The sequence below is a fragment of the Acomys minous genome (genome assembly GCF_964271855.1).
Source record: "Acomys minous genome assembly, chromosome: 15".
NCBI classification, from domain to species: Eukaryota; Metazoa; Chordata; class Mammalia; order Rodentia; family Muridae; genus Acomys; species Acomys minous.
This window is the reverse complement of record NC_140497.1, coordinates 14,253,641-14,278,192: the sequence shown is the minus strand read 5'-3', so window position 1 is coordinate 14,278,192 and position 24,552 is coordinate 14,253,641. Positions and strand designations below refer to the sequence as shown.

At 43.4% G+C, this 24,552-nt stretch overlaps 1 protein-coding gene and 1 long non-coding RNA gene across 3 annotated transcripts in view; one reads left to right on the top strand and one right to left on the bottom strand.

Annotated features, from left to right (window-relative positions):
- LOC311585154 overlaps nucleotides 1-3,726 on the bottom strand; it is a 49,472-nt gene extending 45,746 nt beyond the window's left edge. The window contains exon 1 of the long non-coding RNA XR_014775121.1: nucleotides 3,352-3,726. This is a non-coding gene — a long non-coding RNA (uncharacterized lncRNA). The remainder of the gene's footprint in view (nucleotides 1-3,351) is intronic.
- Nucleotides 3,727-3,816: 90 nt separating this feature from the next.
- On the top strand, nucleotides 3,817-20,574 carry GOLGA7 (golgin A7). Of its 2 annotated transcripts, XM_084760033.1 has the most exons (6): nucleotides 3,817-3,933; nucleotides 4,144-4,276; nucleotides 9,801-9,953; nucleotides 14,680-14,781; nucleotides 16,069-16,131; nucleotides 19,263-20,574. In XM_084760033.1, exons 2-5 carry the CDS (start codon nucleotides 4,166-4,168, stop codon nucleotides 16,114-16,116), a joined length of 414 nt encoding a protein of 137 aa, XP_084616159.1. In that variant the 5' UTR covers nucleotides 3,817-3,933; nucleotides 4,144-4,165; the 3' UTR covers nucleotides 16,117-16,131; nucleotides 19,263-20,574. The 2 variants fall into 2 exon arrangements, with proteins under 2 accessions (XP_084616159.1, XP_084616160.1); XM_084760034.1 differs by lacking the exon at nucleotides 3,817-3,933 and having other exon boundaries at nucleotides 3,940-4,276; nucleotides 16,064-16,131.
- Nucleotides 20,575-24,552: the final 3,978 nt, after the last annotated feature.

Below are 24,552 nucleotides of genomic sequence, written 5' to 3'. Positions count from 1 at the left end.
GGAGGAGGATGGATAAAGGGGGCAAGAAATATGGATAGGGGCCGCACAGATGCCTACTATTATATAGCTTCCTAAAATATGTACATATATGAGAGAAATCTAGAGTCGCCAAATAATGGGGCATACAGGGCCCCAACTATTCAGCATTCCCCACCAACTAAAATATCCAGTGCTGGGGAATGGGTTACATCATCTAGATGAGCTGTTGGCCAAAGAGGCCCCATGGAAACCGCCAAACATCTCAGGCTATTTCCAAGGCTTGTTTGCTCTCCACAAACTGATGGTAAGGTTCTATTGCTGAAGACAGTGTTTATATATCTCACTGAACACAGAGAAGCAGAACTGGTGTCTACCCCTGTTGACTAATGTTCCCGGTACTGCAATGTACCCTGTACACTACCAAGTAAGGCAACCCACCACCAGCCTAGCTGCAAACCCTGAAATCTGTAATGGTCACCTGCCTCCATGATATGTGGTGGTGCAATAGTGGCACTAACTTTGTGGATTTAAGGCCCACAGCACAAAATGGAACCCATGCCTGACCCTGCTCTGGTAACTAAAAACCTGAAACTACCTAGACCATGGGCTTAGGAGAAAACCAAATACTATTGTTCTGCTAAAGCAATGTAGCATATTGCTATATTATATTAATGACTCCTAATGACCTACTGCTATACCCAGGGAGCAGTTCCTTGGTCAGCCATCATGAGAGTACTAACACAGAAACCACAGCTGGCCAAATATTCAGGAAGTAAGAAATGTTGGAGCACTCAGTTTTAAATAAGATGTCTTCATGAACTCCTCCTCTCGGGGCTCAGGGAGCTATTCAGAAGAGGTGGGCAAAAGCAATGTAAGAGATGGGATGGATGACGCCAAGGAAACAGTGTCTTCCAGATACAGAAGGATTGATGCACACATGAACTCACAGAGACTACAGCAGCATGAACAGGGCCTGTACAGGTTCAAAGCAGATGGGTCCCAGCACTGAGAGCGGGAAGTGGACATGAACTGTCACCCGAAGCAAGAAGCTAACTCCAACTGACACTCTTAACAAAGGAAAAATCAGTTTTCTTCAATGGAGTCACATTGGGTACATTAACTACATTAAAGAGCAGGCCCCATGCCTAGCAATAGATGACCAACACTAAAACCAACTCAATGGTGTTTTTTTTAGACTCTTTGTATCATATTGCTTTGTTATGTCTCATTGGTTTTTTTTTGCTTGTATCTTAGAGTTTCTGATTTTGCGTTTTTGTGTACACTTCTTGTGGGCTATTTGTGGCTATGAGGCATATTTGTATGCTTTCTCACAAGAGAAAGGAGTTGGAATTGGGTGGGGGGTGGGGTGGAAAGGATCTGGAAAGATCTCAGGGAAGGGGAAACCATGATCAGAATACATTGTATGAAATGTTTTCAATTAAGATGTATGGGGGGGGAAAGGTCTCCTATACCATTAGCAAGACAGAAACAGAAGCATATTGAAGTCACTTCTGTCCCATGCTCTTGTATCCTGAACACCCATCATTTCATTTATTTTTTTTATTGCCCTGTTCGTATTCCTGTTTTCCTGGTAGGAAGCTTGTGAGCCAGGGCAGAGGCCAGAGTAAGGGCAGCAGAAAAACTGGCTAGCGCTCTCTCAGGTAAGTCAGATAGCTTTCCAGTGACGGCGGCAGTTGCTTTCACTGAAGTGTTTTGCAAACTAAATCAAGGTACAATGAAAAATAGATTTATTCTAATTCTATCAAGGATTTATTGATGTTTGCTTGGGTGGTCAATAAGTGCATTAGGTATGAGAAGCTCGAAATTCAATGCGAAGCTCCAGGGCTTCCGTTCTGAATGCAGTTCTAACTGTACAGAAGTTCATTTGTATAGATTTGGGGTCTGGTTAATTTTGGTGTGTGTTGTCTTTATCTATTTGAGAGCTTTTTAATAATACAGTTTGTAAAATGAAAAATGAAAAAGTGCCTTTACTGGATTCACTGATAGAAATAAAATGAAATGTCAACCTCTAAACAAACAAACAAACAAGCAAAAACAAAAACAAAAACAAAGAAACCCAACCATACAAAGACTTGTAGGTTAATGTTTATAGAAGTTTTATTTACAATATTCCAAAATTGAAGCCGGTGTGGTGGTGCACACCTTTAATCTCAGCACTTGGGAGGCAGAGGCAGGTGGATTGATGTGAGTTCGAGGCCAGCCTGGTCTACAAAGCAAGTCCAGGACAACCAAGGCTACACAGAGAAACCCTGTCTCAGAAAACAAACAAACAATACTCCAAAACTGAACATTTCCATATGTCTATCAATAACTGAATGAATAAAAAGGGAAAGTCAAATAAATGAAATTATGTATGCCACAACAGAGAAATCTCAAAATAATCTGTACAATAAGAGCCAGACCAAAATCTATGATTCAGTTTAAGTAAAAGCTAAGGAAATGCAAATTAATTTCTAGTAACAGAAAGATCAGTGTCTGGGTAAAGGATCTGCTGAGTGGCTGAAAATGATGATTATAAAGAATAAGGGACGTTTCAGAGGTGGCATTTACTATCTTGGTTGTACTGATGGTTTAAGGGTGTAAACATGATAACTTAGCAAATTGTGCCCACTTTAAATGAGTAGGTTTACTATACACCCTTTACTGGGACAAAGCTATTCACTTGCTCTGGAACTATCTCAGTAGACTCAGAGATCACCAGGGTGTGGGCCAGCCTCTGCCCCCTCCCCTGGTGCTGGGATTAAAGGTGGGTGCCATTATGCTATTTTTAAAATTTTATTTCACAGCCCCTCCCTCTTCTCTTCCTGGCCCCTCCCCCTTCCCACCATCTTCCTCCTTTCCCCTCTCTTTCTCAGAAAAGAGGAGCACCACCCGCTTACAGACCCAGCACATTAAGTCGCATCAGGACTAAACACATCCTCTTCCATTGAGGTCAGACAAGGCAGCCAAGCTAGGGGGCAAGTGATACAAACGGGGTCCAGACGCCCCACTCCACTTGCTAGGAGACCCTCATGACGACCAAGCTGCCCGTCAACTAGCTATGTGTCGTGGGCCTAGACCACCATGCTATTTTTAAAACATGGGAAGAGAAATCAACTATTAGGCAGTGATACTAAAAATTGTATTAGAAAATAATAATAATAATAATAATAATAATAATAATAATAATAATAATAATAATAATAATAATAATTGTAATGGGGGGGGAAGACCGCCACGAAATGCGGATAGAGGTTTTCTGGCTGTCTTGCAAAGATAAAATCAGTAAATCGAGGACCAGTGAGAGAACTGGTCACCTAAGCGGGTGTGTAACTATTGTACAAAGGTCTCTGGGATGAAAAGAGCCAATACCTCAAGGAAGAGCTGAAGGACGGAATCGCGAGAACGCAGACCAGGAGTATTATCATCCTCCCTCGCACTCAAGAAAGAGTGTACCGAGGGCCAAATACATCCTCTGTTGTCTGCTTTGCAGTTGTAAATATAGGTGAGCAGTTTATGTCTAAGGGTTCTGGAGGGTGCCGATGGTTTAGGTTGTGCTTTTTTGCTTTGAAAGTGGTGGTGTGGCCCACAAGACAGCTGGCACGCATAGTCAAGAAGGGAGATACTCCTGTGATCAGAAACCGCTTCACCAAAACAGGGAATCCCGCGCCTCAAACCCCGGCATCTTCTCCGCGGACTCCCGGACACACGGCTAATCTACTCCTTCTTCTTCTTCTTCCGCCCGGAAGAGTTTCATCCGCCTACAGGAAGAAGACTCCTAGCCACGGCGCACCTCAACGCAGCGCGCAGCCGCGGAGGAGTCGCTTTACGGCCGGAGGGGGCGGGGCACAAACTTGTGGCGCAGAATGAGTTTAGGAGAGGCGAGGCGTTTTGCGACAGGACGTAAGTGACCGCGAAGGTGGTGCGACAGCTGCTGGAGGGCCGAGGAGGCGGGTTTGTGTTCCCAGGGCCGAACCAGGATGTGGGGGGGCGCGGGTCCTGGGCTTGGGTAGCAGGAGGCCCTCAGCTAGAGCCATGAGTGAAGGAGAACGGCGAGGGGGAGGCCTTGGGCATCTTTGGGCGGCGGGTGGCTCCGAAGGGCTGGCGGGCCGGAGAGCCGGCTTCAGGCCGGCAATCTGACCAGTGTCTTCCCCGAACTCGCAGAGCGGCGGGTCCTGTCCTCGCCATGAGGCCGCAGCAGGCGCCGGTGTCCGGGAAGGTGTTCATTCAGCGAGACTACAGCAGTGGCACACGCTGCCAGTTCCAGACCAAGTTCCCCGCGGAGCTGGAGAACAGGGTACGCAGCCTGGCTCCCTGCACCTGCCCTGGGGAGGGAGAGTCCTTGCACGGGGGGGGGGGGGGTGTAGGTCCACTGTCCCATCACCGTCTCACGGTGCTGGAGAGCAGCCCACCAAAGATGTACAAGGACGGTACGGTCTGGTATTTGGACAAAGACTCCTAAGGCCAATGCACAGAGTACAGTCATCTTATAGAACTTTAAGATGCACGCTGTCCCGCAACACACACACACACACACACACACACACACACACACACACACGGTTATTAACACCTTGAATAGATGATAATTCCTGGGACTCCAGGTCACCTCATACAGCCTGTTTTATCATGTAATTCTTCCGCCTTCCCACGCATAAGACAGTGTCATTATTCTCATGACTGATATTTGTGGTCGCCGTACTGGTCACCCTGTTCAGCTGGAAGGGTTTATTACTGATGTGCCTAGTAGGCCAGAAAGGCCTTCTTGGAACCTGAGAAACGTACATGGGCCTGGGCAGGGATGGCTAAGGAACTCAGCTGAGCTCTTCACTCCCAATCATCATCACTAGGAACTTCCGGTTTATCCCGCATATCAAGACTGTCATCAGGGCATAGGTCCTTTGGGCAGCCTTGTAAACAGAGACGGGATTTGTTTACTGTTCCATCTGATTCAGCCACACCGGAAGTGTAAATCTACTATAAAAGTTAGTGCAGTGAACATGTGTATTCTTGTGTCTTCCCATTGTGATTCTTTTGTTCTCCAGCAGTATTACTCAGATTCTATTTCCTGTTAGTAAGTCAGTTTCTGTATACTGAGTTAGGAGGATGAGGCGATTAAGCGTGGTGTGGGTGTGGGGGAAGAAATGCTGGTCATATTCTAGGTGGGTGGGGATGAGTGTGTACTAGAGAAACGTGTACCAGCCGTTTAAAGCCAGTGTGCTGGGTTGTAGGCTGGGTGTAGAGTTCAGTTTGGAGAGCCTGTCTTTCACAATTGAGTGACCCAGGGTTCTATCCCCAGCACTAAACATTTAGCCAGGCCTGCAATCCCAGCTCCTAGAGAGCCAAAGGCAGGAAGAATGCAAATCTGAGGCCAGCCTGAGCAGCTTGAAAATACCATGCTTCAAAATAAATAGAAAAAGTAGAGGATACTCAGGCTGTAATTCAGCGGTAGACCACTTTTGTTAGTGAGGCTTTGGTTTCAGTCCCCAGTACTGACTGATTGTTAGGGTTGGGAAATCATCGATTGTTACTTTTCCTGAAGTTTGATTTATAGCCCATAGGCAAGTTAGTGGCCCGGTTGCCTTTCTTGAACTGCAGACTACAGCTCAAGCTTTGAAAAGCTACTGTGTAAATAGAGTATGGTCATGGAGACGTGTCATCTAGCGCCCAGTGCCAGGGGCAGGAGGGCCCAGAGGTGTACGTCAGTATGGGCAGCGTAGCACGACTGTGTCTCAGAGAGAGAGAGAGGGGAGAGGGTAGTGTGGTTTTTCTTGACTTGTGTGTGAAATGCCATTTAAATGCCTTTGGTGGTTTAAAAGTCAACCTTCTCTCTTTATTGAGCCAGACTCGTCCATGCAGCATTAGGCCTTAGCCTTTCGTTGTGCATGGTGGAACCTTTCTTTACTAAGACAAGATGTAGTCATATCACCCCACACATTGTTAGAATGTTGATGTCACTCAATTCTGGCATCCAAAAATGGCACTTCTCTGACTTGATAACCCAGAATTTCTTACGGTACTGACTGCTGTATGGAATGTGCCTTTGACTTTCTCAGGATGTGAGTTACACACTCATTTTAACCACTTAGAAAAGCTTTATGTGTATGTGTTGAGCATACGTGTAGATTGTTCTTACTTTGATGGGAAGCTATAAGCTTTCCTTATTTCTCTACTAACCTAGAAATAGAGAATAGCCCTCATTTTTATTCTGTGGGAATATCACACTTGCTAGCTTTACAGAGAAAGAAACTAATACACAAATGTCTTATATTACATTTAAAATGCATGCAGGCTGTTTGAGAGAGCAGACGAATTATGTCAGTTAACAAGTGCGCTCTCCCTGCCTGTTACAATGATGCTTTGATGCCTAAGAGCTTAGTTGCCTCACTCAGTAGTTTTTCAAATGAAGCTTTGTTGTCATTTTAGCCAAAATGCAAATGTTTTCATCACCCTTGGTCTTCTGGAAAGAAGAAAATCCAAATGATCTACTGTAGAGACGAATTCTACTTAATATATAGTCAGAAGAAAATCGTTTGACTTGACACCTCATGTTTGTGATCACTGTAGGCCTCAGAGTGTGTATTTCAACAAAAACAAAACTGAGAAAATAATCCCCAGTCCTATTCTGAGTGGTATTCATTGGGCCATATTTTTTAATTTGGCTCCATTTTTGTGTATCTCCAATTTCCAATACAGTTTCTGAATTGATATCCAAACCAAGGACTATCTTAATGAGCTTAGATATAACACATTTTTAAAACCCCTGGATTTGTTCTTTGGAGCTTAAGTTCAGTTGTGTGTCACTTAACAACATTGAGGCAATTTTGTTATGCTAACAATATATTTACATAAACCTTGGGTGTATGACGGCAGGATTACAGTGAACATGTGAACAGTGAAAATGATAGCAGAAAGTATACGTAGAAGATAGTAACATAACCACTTACTGCCGTTGCTAAGCAGTGAGTGCATATGCTGTGCTTCTGTAAGGCTGGAAGCTTAGGTTTATTTGTACTGATATTGCCACAAATGGGGAGCAATGCACTGAGCTGCTGGCTGCCATGTATGTCATTAGGCAGTAAGAATGTTCAGCTCCGTTATAGTCTTACGGGGCCGCTGCCTGTATGCACGCCATGGGCTCAGCACACTATGAAGCCCATAGTTGTTAGTGCAGTTTGCCCTAGCTGCTTCCTTCTGTGCCCCCTACCACACTTTTTTATACTCACTTTTTAAACATCGAATATACTGCACTTAAGGTTGGAGCCCAGGGCTTCAAGAAAACTCAATTTTCTTATAACATGCTTTTAAACAACTTCATTCTTCCTTGTCTTCAAAAGATTTAAAAGGAATCACTGGCTTCAGATTTGTTTATTAAACTAGCCCATGATTTGCCTCCATCTTACAACCTATGGGATTCTCAGGATAATGATTTGTATTTCTAGTTCTAGAAGGGCAGTTCTAATCTGGAAGAAATAGGTAATCCTGGGTTGGATCTCCTGGGTTTGAAATCATATGGTACATAAGTGCAAGCAATTTAAAAGAACTTATCAGATCATAACATTGTAGGTACTTGAAGCAACATTGAAGGTTAGGTTGTTAAATGCCCACTGGCTACCTGAAGGGTTAATTTAGGCATCACTGAACTGTTCTTTGTATATTTCCATGGTAAGAGCACTGTGGCTTAGGTTCTCAATGGCTGTACTGGAATTCACTCTCTGACCAGGTTGGCCTCAAGATTCACCTGTCTCCCAAGTGCTGGGATTAGAGGTGCACACCACCATGCCAGCTCTCCATGACCACTCTTGAGCCTATCTTGAAATAGGAGAAAAGCGGAGGAATACTGCCTCTGTTCTCCTTGTCCACCTAGCCTTGTTATGAAAACTAATATAAAGAGTGATTACAGATGCTTCTGACTCCAGAGACTTTAGGAGCTCAAGGACAGGATCATAAAATACTATCTACTTTTCAAATTGCTTTCTTGGATTGGAGATATGGCTCCATGGTAGAGGGCTTGTCTGGCATGCCTGAGGCCCTGGGTCAAAATGACAGTGTCAGATGAAATGCTCTATTATGAATGGGCACTTAAAATTCTAGGATAGGATAGAGAAATTTGAAGTCTACAAAACATTGCTAGAAGAAGTAAAAAACAGATTACTAGGACTGGAGATACAACTCAGGTGTAGAGTCCTTGACTAATGTGCAAAAGTCCTAGGTCTGTCCCCTGCTCCAAATAAAATTAGGTGTGATATTTTGTGCCTTTAATCCTAGTGAGAAGGAGAAGACATAAGGATTAGAACATGAAAGTCATCTTGTCTTTAGCTATAGGAGGAGGGGAGGGAGGAAAGGAGAGAAAAGCAGAGGCAGGACCAGGGTGAGAAGCAAGGCGGCAGCCGCAGTGCTGTGCTCCGCCACCTGATACAGAAGCGTGGTCTGAGAAATGCGTTGTAAGGCGGTTGGCTCCTCTGGGCATCATGTGTTGCATGTTTGCCTTGGAACTAGTGATACAGTCTTCTGGGACGAATACAGCCTGTCCTCAGCCAAGCTGTCCCGTGGGACAATGACCAGCGTGTAGTGTGAGCAGAGCGGTGGCGTTAGAGGTTAGGAATGGCTTTAAGAGAAGCGCTGCATCAGTTGGAGAAATTCGCTCTTCTCAGTAGTATGAGCATCTAGTCACAAAACAGCTGCTTCAAAAGAGAAGCCTGAGAAAACAACAGAACTTAACATTTGACCACTCTGCTCAAAATACTCTTTCCCCTTTGCCTAGTAAATTACAGTATTCACTGCATGTTTTACAATTCCATGCTCTAAATTGAGAATGGTGGTTCACCCTTTAAATCCCAGGGTTTGGAAAGACAAGGCAGAGCAATCACACGTACAAGGCTATTCTGGGCTATGTAGTAAAACCTTTTTTGGAAAAATAAATATTCTGCCAAGGTAAAAGTAACCTCTTATGTGCCCCTACACTTAAGGGTGTGTGTACGTACAGACTTGTCATAGCATTATAGGTGCTCAGAATGCAAATATATATGACTAGAAAGAATAGCATTAGAATTTAAGTATAGAGAAGTAGCGTTTTGAACCTTTAACATACCCAGCATCCCGTAAGGTTAAACTCTGAGCAGTTATATTAGTAACATGGGTCCAGAGTTAGTCACATGAAACGATATTTGCCTTATCTTTGGGGTTTGTTTGTTTTTTAGTCAAGGTCTCATGAGCCCAGGCTGATCTCACATTTGCTATATAGCTAATGCCTTAGTTACTTTTCTATTGCTGTGAAGAGACACCATGACTAAGGCAACTTATAAAAGATAGTATCTAATTAGGGGCATGCTTACAGCTCCAGAGGGTGAGTGGACTCTGACCATCATGGGAGGGAGTGGCAGGCAGGCAGGCAGGCAGGCAGGCAAGCAGGCAGCCATGACCCTGGAGCAGTAGCTGAGAGCTCACACCTGATCTGCAAGTGGGAGACAGAAAAAGCTCACTGGGGTGGCAAGAGTCTCTTGAAACCTTAGAGCCCACCCAGTGGCACACCTTCTAATCTTTAGCAAACAGTTCCACAACTGGTGACCACGCATTTAAACATGAACCTGTGGGGCCATTCACTTTTAAACCGTCACAGCAGAAAATGGCCTTGCACTACTGATCCGCCTGCGTTGGCATCTCAGATGCTGGAGTCACTGTGTGTGCTACCATGTCTGAGGTGTTGATTGTCTTTTAAATACAGAATATTGTCAAAACAGCAAGGTGAATCTGCAGTACCAAATAATGAGCTGATCATCTTTGTTTCTAAAACTTGTTTTTAAATTCTTTCTTCCCTACAGATTGATAGACAGCAGTTTGAAGAAACAGTTCGAACTCTGAATAACCTTTATGCAGAAGCGGAGAAGCTTGGGGGCCAGTCGTATCTTGAGGGCTGTTTGGCTTGTTTAACAGCATATACCATCTTCTTATGCATGGAAACTCATTATGAGAAGGTATGACTGCATTTGTGTTCAGAAAGATCTCTAAAAATCATAAAAGAAGATGAATTTTATATTGTAACAGTTGCCTTAAACTTTAGAAACATTAATAATAATTATTATTCAGATTTTATTACTGCTCTTATGTCCAGAGCATATAGGAGTGGTTCCTAAGCGTTTCAGAAACAGGTCAGAATGTGTGTATCTGCTTGGAGTGGCAGGTCAGTGTTCAGACTCCACTTGTAGAGTGAACACAGAAAATCTGTGTGTCCTCATTGTCTCCAGCTTTTTGAGAATCAGGGTTCCCCCTGCCCCCCAATTTTACATCTTCAATCTTATCCTCCATTGAGTTCTTGTCTTTCCGGCCTCATATCAGATGTTGTAAACTAAGGTGTTGAGAACACAAACTTCCCAACTCCCGTTCTGTTCAGTTCGCCCTGTCTTCAGGTGTGAGAAATGAAGGGAAGTGGCTGTAAAGAACTGCACTGTTCTCTGTTTCCCCTTTTGTTACAGCATCATGGTGGCCTCTGTTGCTGCCCTCCGTCTCACTCTTAGGCTGCCTCGTAGTCTCCTGACCCAGTCCTCCTTGTTCTTTGCTTTCCCAGCTTGCCTTCCCCTGCCACTCCTGTGTCAGTTAGGATGCGGTCAGGCAAGATCCGAGGTCAGGGAGCCTTCGTAGCTCCGTCTCCGTCTCCACGCCCCGTCACCTGTTCCCGCCCAGACTTGAGTAGAAGTGTGCACTGCACCTCTGTAGCAAGAGCCACTCAGACCTCGTGCAGAGCACAGGCGGGGCAGCATGGACCCTTAAGTCAGCTTGGCCTTTGTGGGAAAAGAGCCCAAGAGTGGGCATGGGCAGGCAGGTAGCAGCCCCACAGAAGTCCAAGCTGAGGCTGCTTGCGTTAGGAGCGTGGCAGTGTGGGTGGAAGGAAGTGAGTGATTTCAAAGGATATGCCAATAACAGAACCAGGACTCGGGGCGGAGCTAACTTTAGAAGAGGAGGGGAAGTTGAATCCCACAGATAAAAACATGGTGATCCAGTGACGCTCTTAAAGAAGTGTGTTCCTGCCAATGATGGTAGAGGCTCATCCTTTGGAGAGACAGTTGTAAGAGGGAATTAGTAATTGGGTACCGGACAAGTCATGCCAGCCATAGGATCTTAGACACATTATTTCTTGGAGTTCTCTCAACTATAAAGTAGATCTTGGAGTTAATATATTGTTTCACATGTAGTAAATGCTTAACAAACATTTTCTTGAAGTAGATTTTAAAAATATTTTTATGCATTTATATGTTGTATGTACACATATACACATGCCAGAGCACCTGTGTGGGCCGAGAACATCCTCAGGTACAGGCCTTGTCTTCCACTGTGTGTGACTGAGACAGCTTCTCTTTATTCACTGCTGCGCAGTCCAGGCCCTCAAGCTTCCTGTTTCCTGGTGAGGTGTGTTTGGGTTATAGATGCTGGTGCTTCTGTCTCCAGCTTCTACATGAGTTCTGGGGATCCCAACTCAGGTCATCAGGCTTGCACAGCAAACCCTTTGCCCATCCCGTGTCCTTTAGTTCTTTATGAAAAGGCAATGGGTTTTTTTCTTGTGGTGGTTGTTGTTGTTTTAAGATTTATTATGTATACAGTGTTCTGCCTACATGTGCACCTACAGGCCAGAAAAGGGCATCAGTTCTCATTATAGATGGTTGTGAGCCACTATGTTTTTGCTGGGAATTGAACTTAGGACCTCTGGAAGAGCAATCAGTGCTTTTAACTGCTGAGCCATCTCACCAGCCCCCAAAAGGCAGTGTTTTAAACGTTAAAATTTTCTAGTCTGTAAACAGTAAACCAAATATAATGTTTATACTTTATCATGTGGATTGAATTTTTAAAAATTGTCAGTAATCCTTTTAAAACTTGCTTGAACAATTACAGACTTTGTTGCTTATACTATGTTATTTATGGATTTTTCAGTGAAGATACAGATGCTAGTGTTAGTTCTCCATTGCTGCTGTCTGTTAGGATTGGAGAACAGTGGCCTCGTGGAAGGTCTCCTCACTGTCTGCTCTGTTTACACTAGAAAGCATCCCTTCTGCCTGTGGGTTGAATTTAGAAGGACACTTGAGTATTTTCTGAAAATGCGAAGATTCTATTGCTGACTCAGCGTCGCTCCTGCTGTCTTTCTAGCAGCCTCGTCACTGAGTCCCACTCTCAGGAAGAGCAGTTGTCTTGTCTGTTCTGGAGGTCTGATAATGTTTCATTCTGTAAATGCTGAGGTTGTACTGAGAGTTTGGAAGTAAGGTAATTCTGCTAAATATTTTTGCCTGTTTGACATTGATTTAAAGTGCAAGAGGCAGTGAGGCAGCTCAGTGGGTGCAGGAGCTTATGTGTAGGCCTGATGACCACGGCTTGAGCCTTGGGTTCTATAGGATGACAGGAGAGAAGTGACCCCTAATAGTTGTGCTCTGGCCTTCACACATGTGCCCTGGCTCAGGCACATACTCACACACACATACACATAAAAAGTTAATTTAAGCATGAATAAAATGTCATCTTAGAGGCTGTTGGGACAGAAGTGCCAGGTGGCTACTCATAGGAAAAGCTTACTGTTTCTATGAATGAAGAGTCCAAAAGCAACTTGTATTGCCTTCTCTAAAATAGAATAAGATTTGTAATTTTGCTTTTGGAGAAAACGAGAGTGAATCCTTTGTTCCTGAACTGATAGCCAGATACACATAAATGACACTAAAATTTAAACAGAAACTTTGCCCAAGAAAGTTATGGTGAATCAAATAAAAGGAATGCTATTTCCTTGCTAGTGCCCTGTGTCCAAGAAGGGAAGCTGTTCTAAAGCGATCTGTTCTTAAAGCCACCCATGCGCACATATCTCTCCCTTCTAGTATTGATGGACTGGGGCTGAGGGAGACGTGGCCTCCAGTTTCCCACTCTGGTGACTGAGGTAAGGGAAATGGAAAGTTGATTGACATCCTGAGCTGAGCCACTCATGGGCTTCTTTCCCTCATTGACTTGGGGTGGTTAACAAGCTGACGATAGTGCCTGAGGGCTCGCTCATAATGAGCAGGCCCAGCTCGCATTCTTTACAGCTGAAACCAGACTGTGATAAACATACTGCTTCAGGTAATTAGAGTTAAAATATGTCATGTTTAACAATAGTGTTTTTAATTTACCAGAGAACCATGTAGATTGCTCCTTCATTATCCATAGCATTTTCAAAAAAGAAGTAAACCTGAGATTATATTATCCTCAAAGATGGAATCTAAATAGCACATGCATAAACATTTATATATTTCCCTTCAATAAGAAAACTATTCAAAAAGAAAAAAGAAAACTGTTCCTTTTCCTGGTACATCTGTACACTTAGTGCTTGGCAGCCAGTGTTGCCTTGTTCTCATACATCGCTTTCCCTCATCACTTCTCATGGTGTAAACCTGAGGAAGCCCAGGGCGACTTAAAGACTGAGTCACCATCCCGTACAACTCTGGAGCCAGAACAGGGCTCTGGTGACTTTGCGCCCGGGTACTGCTCCTTGGCTTTCCATAAAGCCACTGAAATCTATCTTCTTGCTCTCCCAGAATTGCCCCTATCAATGCTGAGGTTTGCTTGTTTCTCAAAGTTCCTTTGTGTCCTATCTGGGTTTTGTCTACATTTGTTTTGACTTTTACAAGCTTAATACTAAATTTATCATTTGTGGCTCCTGTCTAGGAAGCCAGAGCAAACTACAGAGTATCAATGTATGCAAACATAGAAATGATTTAAGACACCTGTGCTCAGAAGCCCCAAGAACACTGACGTTTGTGTGCTTTCCAAAGAAGATAAGCCTCCCAGTAGAGTGACAGAGCTTGCTTTTGTTATAGGCCAAATTATTACTTTAAATGACTGAAAACGCACAAAAGGAAGAAAAAGTAGTTCTTTTTTTTTTTTTTTAGAGTGACAGAGCTTGCTTTTGTTATAGGCCAAATTATTACTTTAAATGACTGAAAACGCACAAAAGGAAGAAAAAGTAGTTCTTTTTTTTTTTAAGATTGATTTATTTATTATGTACACAATGCTGTGCCTACTTGTACCCCTACAGACCAGAAGAGGGCATCAAATCATATCATAGATGGTTGTGAGCCACCATGTGGCTGCAGGGAATTAAACTCGGGACCTCTGGAAGAGCTGGAAGTGCTCTTAACCGCTGAGTCATCTCTCCAGCCCCGAAAAAAGTAGTTCTTAAGCAGGAATACCAAGAACAGTCCTTCATATTAGAAGAGGCCATAAATCAATGGCACTTTATAGTAGGAGAAGGAAATCCTGTATAGACGACTTATTCCCTGTAACCAGGACAGAGCTGAGGGGAGGGCTGCTTCTCCTTGCGTTTGTGTACGTTCACACTATACACACGGTACCTATGTACAGCTGATAAGAGCCAGATGACCCAGACTCTGCTGCCTTAGAAAAATCAATGTGATTTGTATTGAAAATCAACTCAATGCCAGGCATGGTGGCTCACGCTTTTAATCCCAGCATTCAGGGAGGTAGAGGTAGGCTGATCTTTGTGAGTTCTACAAGGTCTACAAAGTGAGTCCAGAACAGCCAAGGCTACACACAGAGAAACCCTGTCTCAAAAAATCCAGGGGGTTGCAGGGGAGAAAAAGAGAGAGAACGGACCTACTCATTGTCTGAATATTTTGAGATGGAGCTCATGCTTCAAATGAACTCTATAAAAGCTGTGGTGTTTCCTTCTGGCAGGTCCTGAAGAAAGTCTCCAAATACATTCAAGAACAGAATGAGAAGATATATGCTCCCCAAGGCCTCCTCCTAACAGACCCCATTGAGAGAGGACTCCGAGTTGTATCTTTTTAGTCCAGATCAGAAGGTCTGAGTATTTCTAAGAAGCCATCTGGCTTGGTCAGAGAGAATTTAACTCCTACTCCTTCTTATATGCACATTCAGAATTGTCATGTGGATCACATACATGAGCATCCTCTGCAGCATGTTCTTAAGCCTTGTCTCTGAACGTTGCATTACGCAGGTCTCTGGGCTGTTGAGTGCTCTGGTCACTATCCTTCTTGGTTCTGAGGGCGTCTTGTGGTAAGAATGACTCTGTAAGAGTGATGTATCTCAGCTGCAGCAACTATGAACCTCAGCTCCTCTGAAATGTGTGGTGAGACTTGTCATCCAGACGAATTGCAGGCCATGGGTTCACCTGGCCCGTGAAAGTCTTACAGCTTCCAGATGTATAATTCTATCACCTTCGACATATTGTCCATATTTTTAGAGGCAATAGGCTTTGAGAAATTACTCAAAGATTTGGTAAATAAAATTGCAAAAACCTAACTTACTTGATAAGTGAATGACTAAATAATTTTTAACCTAGTGACATAATCCTAGACCTTGTGGCTGAGTTTTAGCAGTTTATTTTACTCTGCAGCAATGATTCTTGAACCCCTTCCACAAAAACATTTTCATATAATTTCAGGGCATTTCTGAGCCCCTCAGTATCTGATTTCTCAGTTATGAATCTCCTAGTTAAAGAAAAAAAAAAAAACTTTCCAGAGGCTGGAGAAATGGCTCGGTGATTAAGAGCGCTGACTACTGTGGCAGAACCTTGTGTTTGATTTCCATCACATGCATGGCAGTTTACATCCAAACCTCTGGCTCCAAGAGATCTTATACCCTTTGCTGACCTCTATGATGGGTACTACACGTACTTCATGTGCACGCATACATGAAGGCATACACATAAGTAAATATAATAAAATTACTTTGCAGATTCTTTTCAAAGCTAATGTTTTAGAGGTGACTATATGGCACACACCTTTAATCCCAGCACTCGGGGAGGCAGAAGCAGTAAAATCTCTGTGAGTTCAAGGCCAGCTTTGTCTACACAGTTCCAGGACAGCCAAGACTACACAGAAAAACCCTGTCTTGAAAAAAAAAAAAAGTAACTATATTCATCATTGCAGATAATTTATTAAAATTTTCTGCAAAGCAGAAAAGTTTTGTTTAATTGAAGTAGGAAAACATTTTAATAATTCAGAGGAAAGCAAAACAGAATCTGCACGGGCCAAACTGTGCATGTCTGGCTCCTTCCTGTGTTACATTCTAGTGTGTTTTCTTAACGGCCATGCTGTTTAGATTGAAATCACCATCTATGAAGACAGAAGTGTGAGCAGTGGAAGATAAACCACAGAATTAAAGGTGACTATGAAATCACGTGGCTTATATTGCAGTTTTAAAATTTTTAGTTATGCATGGCTTTTTCCCCTGCTTGGTAAGTAACAGCTTAAATAAGGTGTTCTGTTCTTTATATACGCTTAAGCTAATCACAGGTCCACTTTTTAAATTGGGCATGTAGCCCAAACCTACTTGATTATACACATTACCTTCTAGTTTCCCCTCTGTGTTGCCTTCGGACTGGTTGATACTTTGACATCTAGTAGTTTATTTGGTTTGAGGTACCCTAGTGTCCTAAATGTTAGGTATTATATATATGAACCAGCCCAGAGGTTTTCCTGTCTGTATGCCTTGTCTTTAGGGAAGCCCAGTGGCAGATCAGAAGGGACAGTGGCTTCAGAGCCTTCAGAAGGAATCTTACCTCAGGGCGCGACATACCATCTCACACCATCTCATACCATCTCACACCATCTCATACCATCTCACACCATCTCATACCATCTCACACCATCTCATACCATCTCACACCATCTCATACCATCTCACACCTTCTCATACCATCTCATACCATCTCACACCATCTCATACCTTCTCATACCATCTCATACCATCTCACGCCATCTCATACCATCTCAAACCATCTCACACCATCTCAAACCATCTCACACCATCTCATACCATCTCACACCATCTCACACCATCTCATACCATCTCACGCCATCTCATACCATCTCACACCTTCTCACACCACCTCATACCACCTCATACCATCTCACACCTTCTCACACCATCTCACACCTTCTCACACCATCTCACACCATCTCACACCATCTCATACCATCTCACGCCATCTCATACCATCTCACACCTTCTCACACTATCTCACACCATCTCACACCTTCTCACACCATCTCACACCTTCTCACACCATCTCACACCATCTCACACCATCTCACACCTTCTCACACCATCTCACACCATCTCACACCTTCTCACACCACCTCATACCACCTCATACCATCTCACACCATCTCACGCCATCTCACGCCATCTCACGCCATCTCACACCATCTCACACCTTCTCACACCATCTCACACCATCTCACACCATCTCACACCTTCTCACACCATCTCACACCTTCTCACACCATCTCACACCATCTCACACCTTCTCACACCATCTCACACCTTCTCACACCTTCTCACACCTTCTCACACCATCTCACGCCTTCTCACGCCATCTCACGCCATCTCACGCCATCTCACGCCATCTCACACCATCTCACACGTTCTCACACCATCTCACACCTTCTTACACCATCTCACGCCATCTCACACCATCTCACAATTTCTCACACCATCTCACACCATCTCACGCCTTCTCACACCATCTCACACCTCACACCATCTCACACCTTCTCACACCTTCTCACACCATCTCACACCACCTCATACCATCTCATACCTTGCTTACCATGTTGGTATTCTTGTATATCCAGATGATGCCTTTAATAAACAGAAACAAATGAGTCCCTGGTCATAAAAGCCTGTAGTTGGCTCTAGTTGAGTCTGTCCATGTGTTTGCCCGGCTCTCTAGAGGGCAGAATTGGGGCCGCACTGCCCTGTCTGTTTCAGTTACGTGCTCTGCGGCGCTTCACGGGTGTCTGGTACTGATTAGCAGGCAGCACAAGACAGCGTATAAAGCACACACATCTTCTAGGGCCACAAAACTAGCAGCCACTGTTTGAGGGCCCCTGCTCTGCTGGGCATTGTGCCAGCAGAGCTTAGGACTCTCACAAAGAAGGGCTCCACTCCCGGGTGAGCAAACTGAGGCACACATCGACTAGAGAGCAAGGTTACACAGCTGACGCGTGATTGAGCCCAAGGCCCCTTATATACCATACTTGTCTCTGTGTTCACGGGAGCAGGAACATACAGAGAGGGCAGATCTTGGGGGCCTGATGTTAGCATCGCCCCCCTTTCTCCCATTTTGTCTTCTGTTCATTTATTGAGTCTGATAAATTACCAACGTTCCAGGACTGTGGTCCTGCAGCTCTAGCTAACGTGTCACCTAAAGTTGTGAAAGCCAGAGCTCTAAATAATGGCTGCCATGTGTTTTATTTCTTTTACAAGGCTTTGTTTTGAGCACACAGCATTACTTGTCCATACGTTTTCTCATGTACAGTTTCCAACCTGATGTTTCTCAGATGGGCTGCAGGGAACTCAGTGTGGGTTTTGTTAACGGGCCACTGGGATAAGTTTACCCTTACAGCTGCACTGACTTGGCCCAGCCCATTTGTCATGACTCATTTCGTAGCTGTTAGTGCTTTAATAAGATGCTTTTCTGAAGTGGTATAAAGTTGTAAGCAATTACACCCTAGAGTCTAATGTGTCTATATTAAGACAACCATGAAATTTTTGAAGTGAGAAAGATTTGCATTAGGAACTTTTAGATGGTTTCGTGAATGCAAGTGTTTTGTTCAATACAGTGTAGTTTTGTGTTGCTCAGTTATAGGACCCAGCGTTGGGAGGGTTTTGAACAAGAACACTACACTCTCACTTCCTCACTTTGGCCCTTTCCTTTAAGTCGCAAGGTGTCTGTAGGTGAAAGTATTATTAAAGGGGAGGTAATATAACATGAAATCACACATCATGGGTGCCTTTACTTTGGAAAGATCATTAAGCAAAACTATTTTGCCCATTTCTAATATATATTTATATTAGATATATAGGTCTTCTCTCTAAGATTCTCTATATTAAAGATGAAATAGGGGCTAGAGAGATGGTTCAGTGGTTTAGAGTACTGGCCCCTCTTCCAGAGGACTGGGATCCAATTACTAGTACCCTCATGGCTGTAACTGTAATTCCAGTTCAGAGAATGTGACGCCCTCTCCTGGCCTCCGAGGGCATTACACATGGGTGGTACACAGATAACATGCCAGGAAAACACTGGTGCACATAAAAAAAGAGGTGAAATGTAATTGCCATCACAATAAATTAGTGAGTGATAAAAGTAGCTGATTTGTTACGTGACAACACCTTCTAAGTAATTTTAAATCTAAGCAGGTGTGAGCATAGCCCATGTCACTTGTAAGAGGTAATTTAGAGATTAGTTTAGCATTATTTCTAAAACATTTACTTTTCACTTCTTACAGATCCCACCTCCAGCTGGGACCTTCGTCTATCCACTGGCTGATGGCAGAGTGTCCCTACCTCCTCTCCAGAGCGATATTCTCTCGTATCTGCTGCCAGAACCGCGGTGCCACACCCGGAGTGACCGCTGTCACTCAGCATACACTTTGTGTCTCCAATTGTGTAGGACTCTGTACTCTTTTGATTTGTTTCCAAGAAAATTCAAGGAAGCATTTCACTTTTTAAAATTCAAAGCCATTTTAAAAATAGGCAGTTGGTCAACCCAAGACAAAGTCTTTTTTTCTTACCTGACACTGGTATCACTGGGTCTCCTCATCTCTTGGACCAGTTTCCTAGGTAGCTTTATAATTCCCCAAGTCATATCTTAGCTCAGTCATCCCCCCACCCCCCAATTAGTAACGGGCTTTGAGGGTGTGCTACACCTGCGGTTTGGCTAATGCCCCGCCCAGATCTCCCAACGCTGCCGGTCTTGACATGCTTCAGTCTTAAGATTGATTTCTGCTGTTCAATTTCCGAAGCTGAAGCTCCTTGAGAGAATAATATATGTTACTTGTTTTAGTATTGCAGTTATTATTAAAGCAGTATTTAATGCAATTCAGGTTATTTCTTTGAAAGCATTTATGTTAATGTGCATTACCTCGAAATGTTGGGGAGGTGTTGTGTGTTGCTTGTTCATTACACAAATAAGTAAGCACAATAAGTAGATGCTCGGCCATCAGATACGCCTGTCCCTGCTCTGCCCCAGTGTGTAATAAGCAAGTGTCCTGAATGTTTAACTCTAGTTTTGTTACAAATATAACTTAGGAGAAAAAAATGATAGACTAATACTGTATGTTGCTAATTTGTAATCTACTCAAGCTGACCCATAGCCTCCTCACATACAGTATTCAGGGCACAGAAATCTTTTGATTGACTCAAGTAAGTTTTGGCTTCCACATAACCTGCAAGTTTAAGTCAGTTTTTCCAGTTCTTCTTTATCTCTTACTCTTAGTATTGGAATTTCTTATGTCCTTTCTTTTAGGAGTTTGAGAGCACTGTATTTGGGAGAAAGTTAAGAAACAAGGAATGAACAAAGCACTTAAAAGTTTAACTTTTAGAGATATTGTAGGTGCTAATACTGGATTCAATCTTTCAGATTTAATTTGTTTTCTGGGCCTTGTAGTTATTCAGTAAACTCCATAGATCCGTGTAATAATTTAATTGTATAAACCCCATTTGTTCCTTTAAAGCCTACCATAGTCTGTCTGCCTTTCAAACCTGTTGCAATAACTTTGCTGAAATATTAACACATTAGTAAAACTTTTCTTAAATAAACTCTGTGTCATAGTTGATGTGATTTGATAAAGGTAAACAGTGTGGCATTTTATTTGGAAGACAATACTGGAATAGCAGTATGTAAGTATTTTTATTTTTATTTTTTTACAGAGGGGGGGTGTGTGGGGGTGCACACAGCATGCCGTGGTGTGCATGTGGCGGTCACAGTCAGTTCTCTCCTTCCACCATAGAGACACTAGGGATTAAACACAAGTCATCAAGGTTGGTGGCAAGAGACTTTACCTGCAGAGCTATCTTACCCACTGTCGCTTAATATAAATAGATAGTTTTCATTAGAAAAGAGATACCAGAATTACTACTATATCTTGGATTATGTGATTACTTTTTAAAACTTTGGTAGATTTATAGAGAGGTCCAGGGGTTCATCCCCAGCACAGAGAAATAATAAACTTCAGATTTATAAGTCACCTTGTTTTTTAAGAATTTCTTGAGATTGGGTGTGGTTGAGCACACCTGTAACCTCAGCACTTAAAAGATGGGCTCTGCTACAGAGTGACACTTTCCAGGGTGTCACAGTTGGTTTTGTTTTTTAAAGAAAAAAAAGGCAAAGATGGAGACCTAAAAATGGATGCTCTGGCTGTTAGCTTGGTCATTCTCACCCCATATTTTCAGACTAGTTCATTGTCAGGAAGTGAGTGTAATCCATATGCAAAGTGCCGTGGTAGTTACTCATCTGGTACTCACCAAATGCCAAGGAGCTTCCCTAAAGGAGATGCAGCCCTCCCCAGTGAGGGGCTGGCACGTGCAACTCAATTCTCTTTTATGTATTTTACTTCTACCTTTATGGATGTTTGAAGAATTGTATTTGAAAAGCAATACTAATCGAGCGGGGGCCCAGATGGGGGCAGCAGGCAGGGTCACACCTGAACCTCACGTGTCAGACAAGCTCTCAGCTACTGAGCTATGCTCTAGCCCCTATAGTTGTAATTTTTTCTTTAAGTTCTAAAATACCTACAACATTCTCCCACAAAACAACTTGTAGGTATGTCAGGTATGGTAGCTAATCCCAGTAGAAGCAGGCAGATTTCTGTGACTTCAAGGCCACCTTGGTCTACATAGTGAGTTCTAGGCCCTCCAGGACAACATAGACAAGGAGGGTTTTATAGCAAACCTTTGTACGTCTGTGTAAGTTACCATGTCAATAATCACCACTTGCAGGGTGCAGTGGCTCACGCCTATAATCCCAGCACTTGGGGAAGAAGAGACAGGCTTATCTCTGTGAGTTCAAGGCCAGCCTGGTCTACAAGATGAGTCCAGGAGAGTCAAGGCTACATAGAAACCCTGTCTCCAAAAAACAAACAAAACAAAACAAAAACAATGATCGTTACTCCTAGGAATGTGAAAGACACAGAGGGGGACTGGAGAGATGGCTCAGAGGTTAAGAACACTGGTTGCTCTTCCAGAGGTTCTGAGTTCAATTCCCAGCAACCACATGGTGGCTCACAATCATCTATAATGAGATCTGGTGCCCTCTTCTGGCAGGTAGGCACACGTTCAGGCAGAATGCTATATAAATAATAAGTCTTTTATTTATTATTTTAAAAAGATTTATTATTTATACAGTATTCTGCACACACATGTGCCTTCCCACCACAAGAAGGCACTAGATCTCATTACAAGTGGTTGTAAGCCACCATGTCGTTGCTGGGAATTGAACTCAGGACCTTTGGAAGAGCAGATGGTGCTCTTAACCTCTGAGCCATCTCTCCAGCCCTACATAATAAATCTTAAATTAAAAAAAAAAGTGGCAAAGTAACTTTCTGCCTTAAAGTAAGTGAAGCTGAAGAACAGGCCAGTGTTGAGGGTAAAGGTGAGTTCTCACTAAATGTAACACTGCAGCCAAGACCTTCTCACAGAAAGGAGCCCAGGGTCATCTCAGCTTTCCTGGGGGCTCCATAGGTCATGTCAGAGGCTCATGCTTGAGCGTTTCTAGAATGGCAGCAGTTCACAGGATCTACTGTGATACACCAGATAGCCAAGGCTTCTGGCTCATGTTTCCAAAAGCATAATAACAACTCCATGGCTGGCTTCGGTACTGTCAGCTAAAGTGGTATTTTCATAACTGAAGATAAATTCCTATCACTCTGGGATGCTCCACAGATGGAATTTACCTTATACGCTCCATGCTAATTTGACAGTAAAAATATCAATATAATGATACGTGGCCCAGAGTATGATCATCCCATTCTTTACCTTTAAAAAAAAAAAAATAGGGGATGGATGTTAAGATGTCTGCAACCATCAGGAGACAAGGGTGGGTGGATCTCTAAGTTTGAGGCCAACCCGCTCTACACAGTAAGCTCCAGGTCAACCAAGCTTACATGGTGAGATCCTGTATCAAATAAAAATAAATAATGAAAATATTTTTTACATCAGTGATAAGCTATAGAAAGATTTTGGTTTTACTTAGCAGCTAGGGACTGGACTGAGAGTACATGCTAAGATTGTGCTGTACCCCCCCCAATACATGCATATTAGTTTAACAAAAAAAAAAATGTAGGCATAATGCCAAAAGTCTTTAAGCTACTGTAAGTTTAAATGTCCACAACTTTCTAGTAATCCTGTTATTTAGTCTTCCAAGTATTAATGTCAAGATGCATAATTTATACATATATAAAACTTGCAGTATGATTTCATGTCTGAAACTAATTAGGAAGTTTGGCTTTAAAAAATTTTGGATATAGGGCCTGGATAGCTCATTGGTTTAGAGCATTTGCTGCTTTTACAGAGGCCTGGAGTTTGGTTGTCGGCACCCATGTTGAACAGCTCAAACACATGTAACTCTGGCTCCATCAGGATCCGGTGCGCTCTTCTGGCCTCAATAGGCACCCACATTCATGTGCAAACACACATGAAAATAAATAAGAAAAATCTGTAAAAAAAAATAAAAATAAACTGAAGGTGCCCAGTGGGTAAGACCACTTGCTATGCAGTCATGGCCTGAGTTCAGTTCCCTAGCACCCACAGAAGAAACTTCTATCTGGCTACACACACTTATGGCCCCAGTCATGCGGGGCACAGAAACCAAAGGCTTCCTGTGGCCTCCTGGATGCCAGCCTAGCCCCAAGTTCAGTGAGAGGCCCTATCTCATGGGACTAAAGCAGAGAATGATAGAGCATCTTCTAGCCTCTATGGTAGGTACATGGTCCTCACACACATCCCACCTCTGTGAACACGCACACTCAAAAGGTAGAATCCTAGATAGAGGACAGACAAGAACAACCCAGACAGGATCAGAGAACGTTCCTGCACAAAAGAATGTGAAGGAAGGACAGTGAAGTCTCTTATATGCAATTTCAACATATGTATCTATGAACTGTACAACAGCCTTGGCAATGGACCAACCCACAGTAAGTGTTAAAGGAGGGAGGGAACATTCTAAGTTTCTCAGAGTGACAGGTGAGACCTTCTTTGAAAGGTCAACAGACTTGGAGAGAGCTGCTGCACAGCATGAGGACTTGCTTTTGGACCCCTAGCACTGCCTAGGACTATGTCGGTAACGCAAGAACTGAGGAAGAAAAGAGGAACCATGAAGATCTTTGGCCAGTTGAAGTAATCCTGGGTTCAATTAGAAAGCCATCTCAGACAATAAGGTGGAGAGCAATTGGGTAGAGACAACCCAGTATTGTTGACCTCTGGCATGTACACAGCCAGATACCTATGTGGCAAATGGCCACACAACCACATACATACAATAGCACACCGAGTGCACATGCGCGCGCGCGTGCACACACACACACACACACACACACACACACACACACACACACACACACGCTGAGATTCCTTCCCAGAGGGTGAAGTAACATAACGCTTACCCCTCGTCCTAAGGTACTGACGACAGAGGCATGACTCTTCCACAGTTCGTTCTGAGGGACCCATGAGTTTGTTTATATTAGGGTTCTCTAGGGTACCGGGGCTCCTGATCGGGCTAGGTCGGCTGGCCCGCAAACCCCA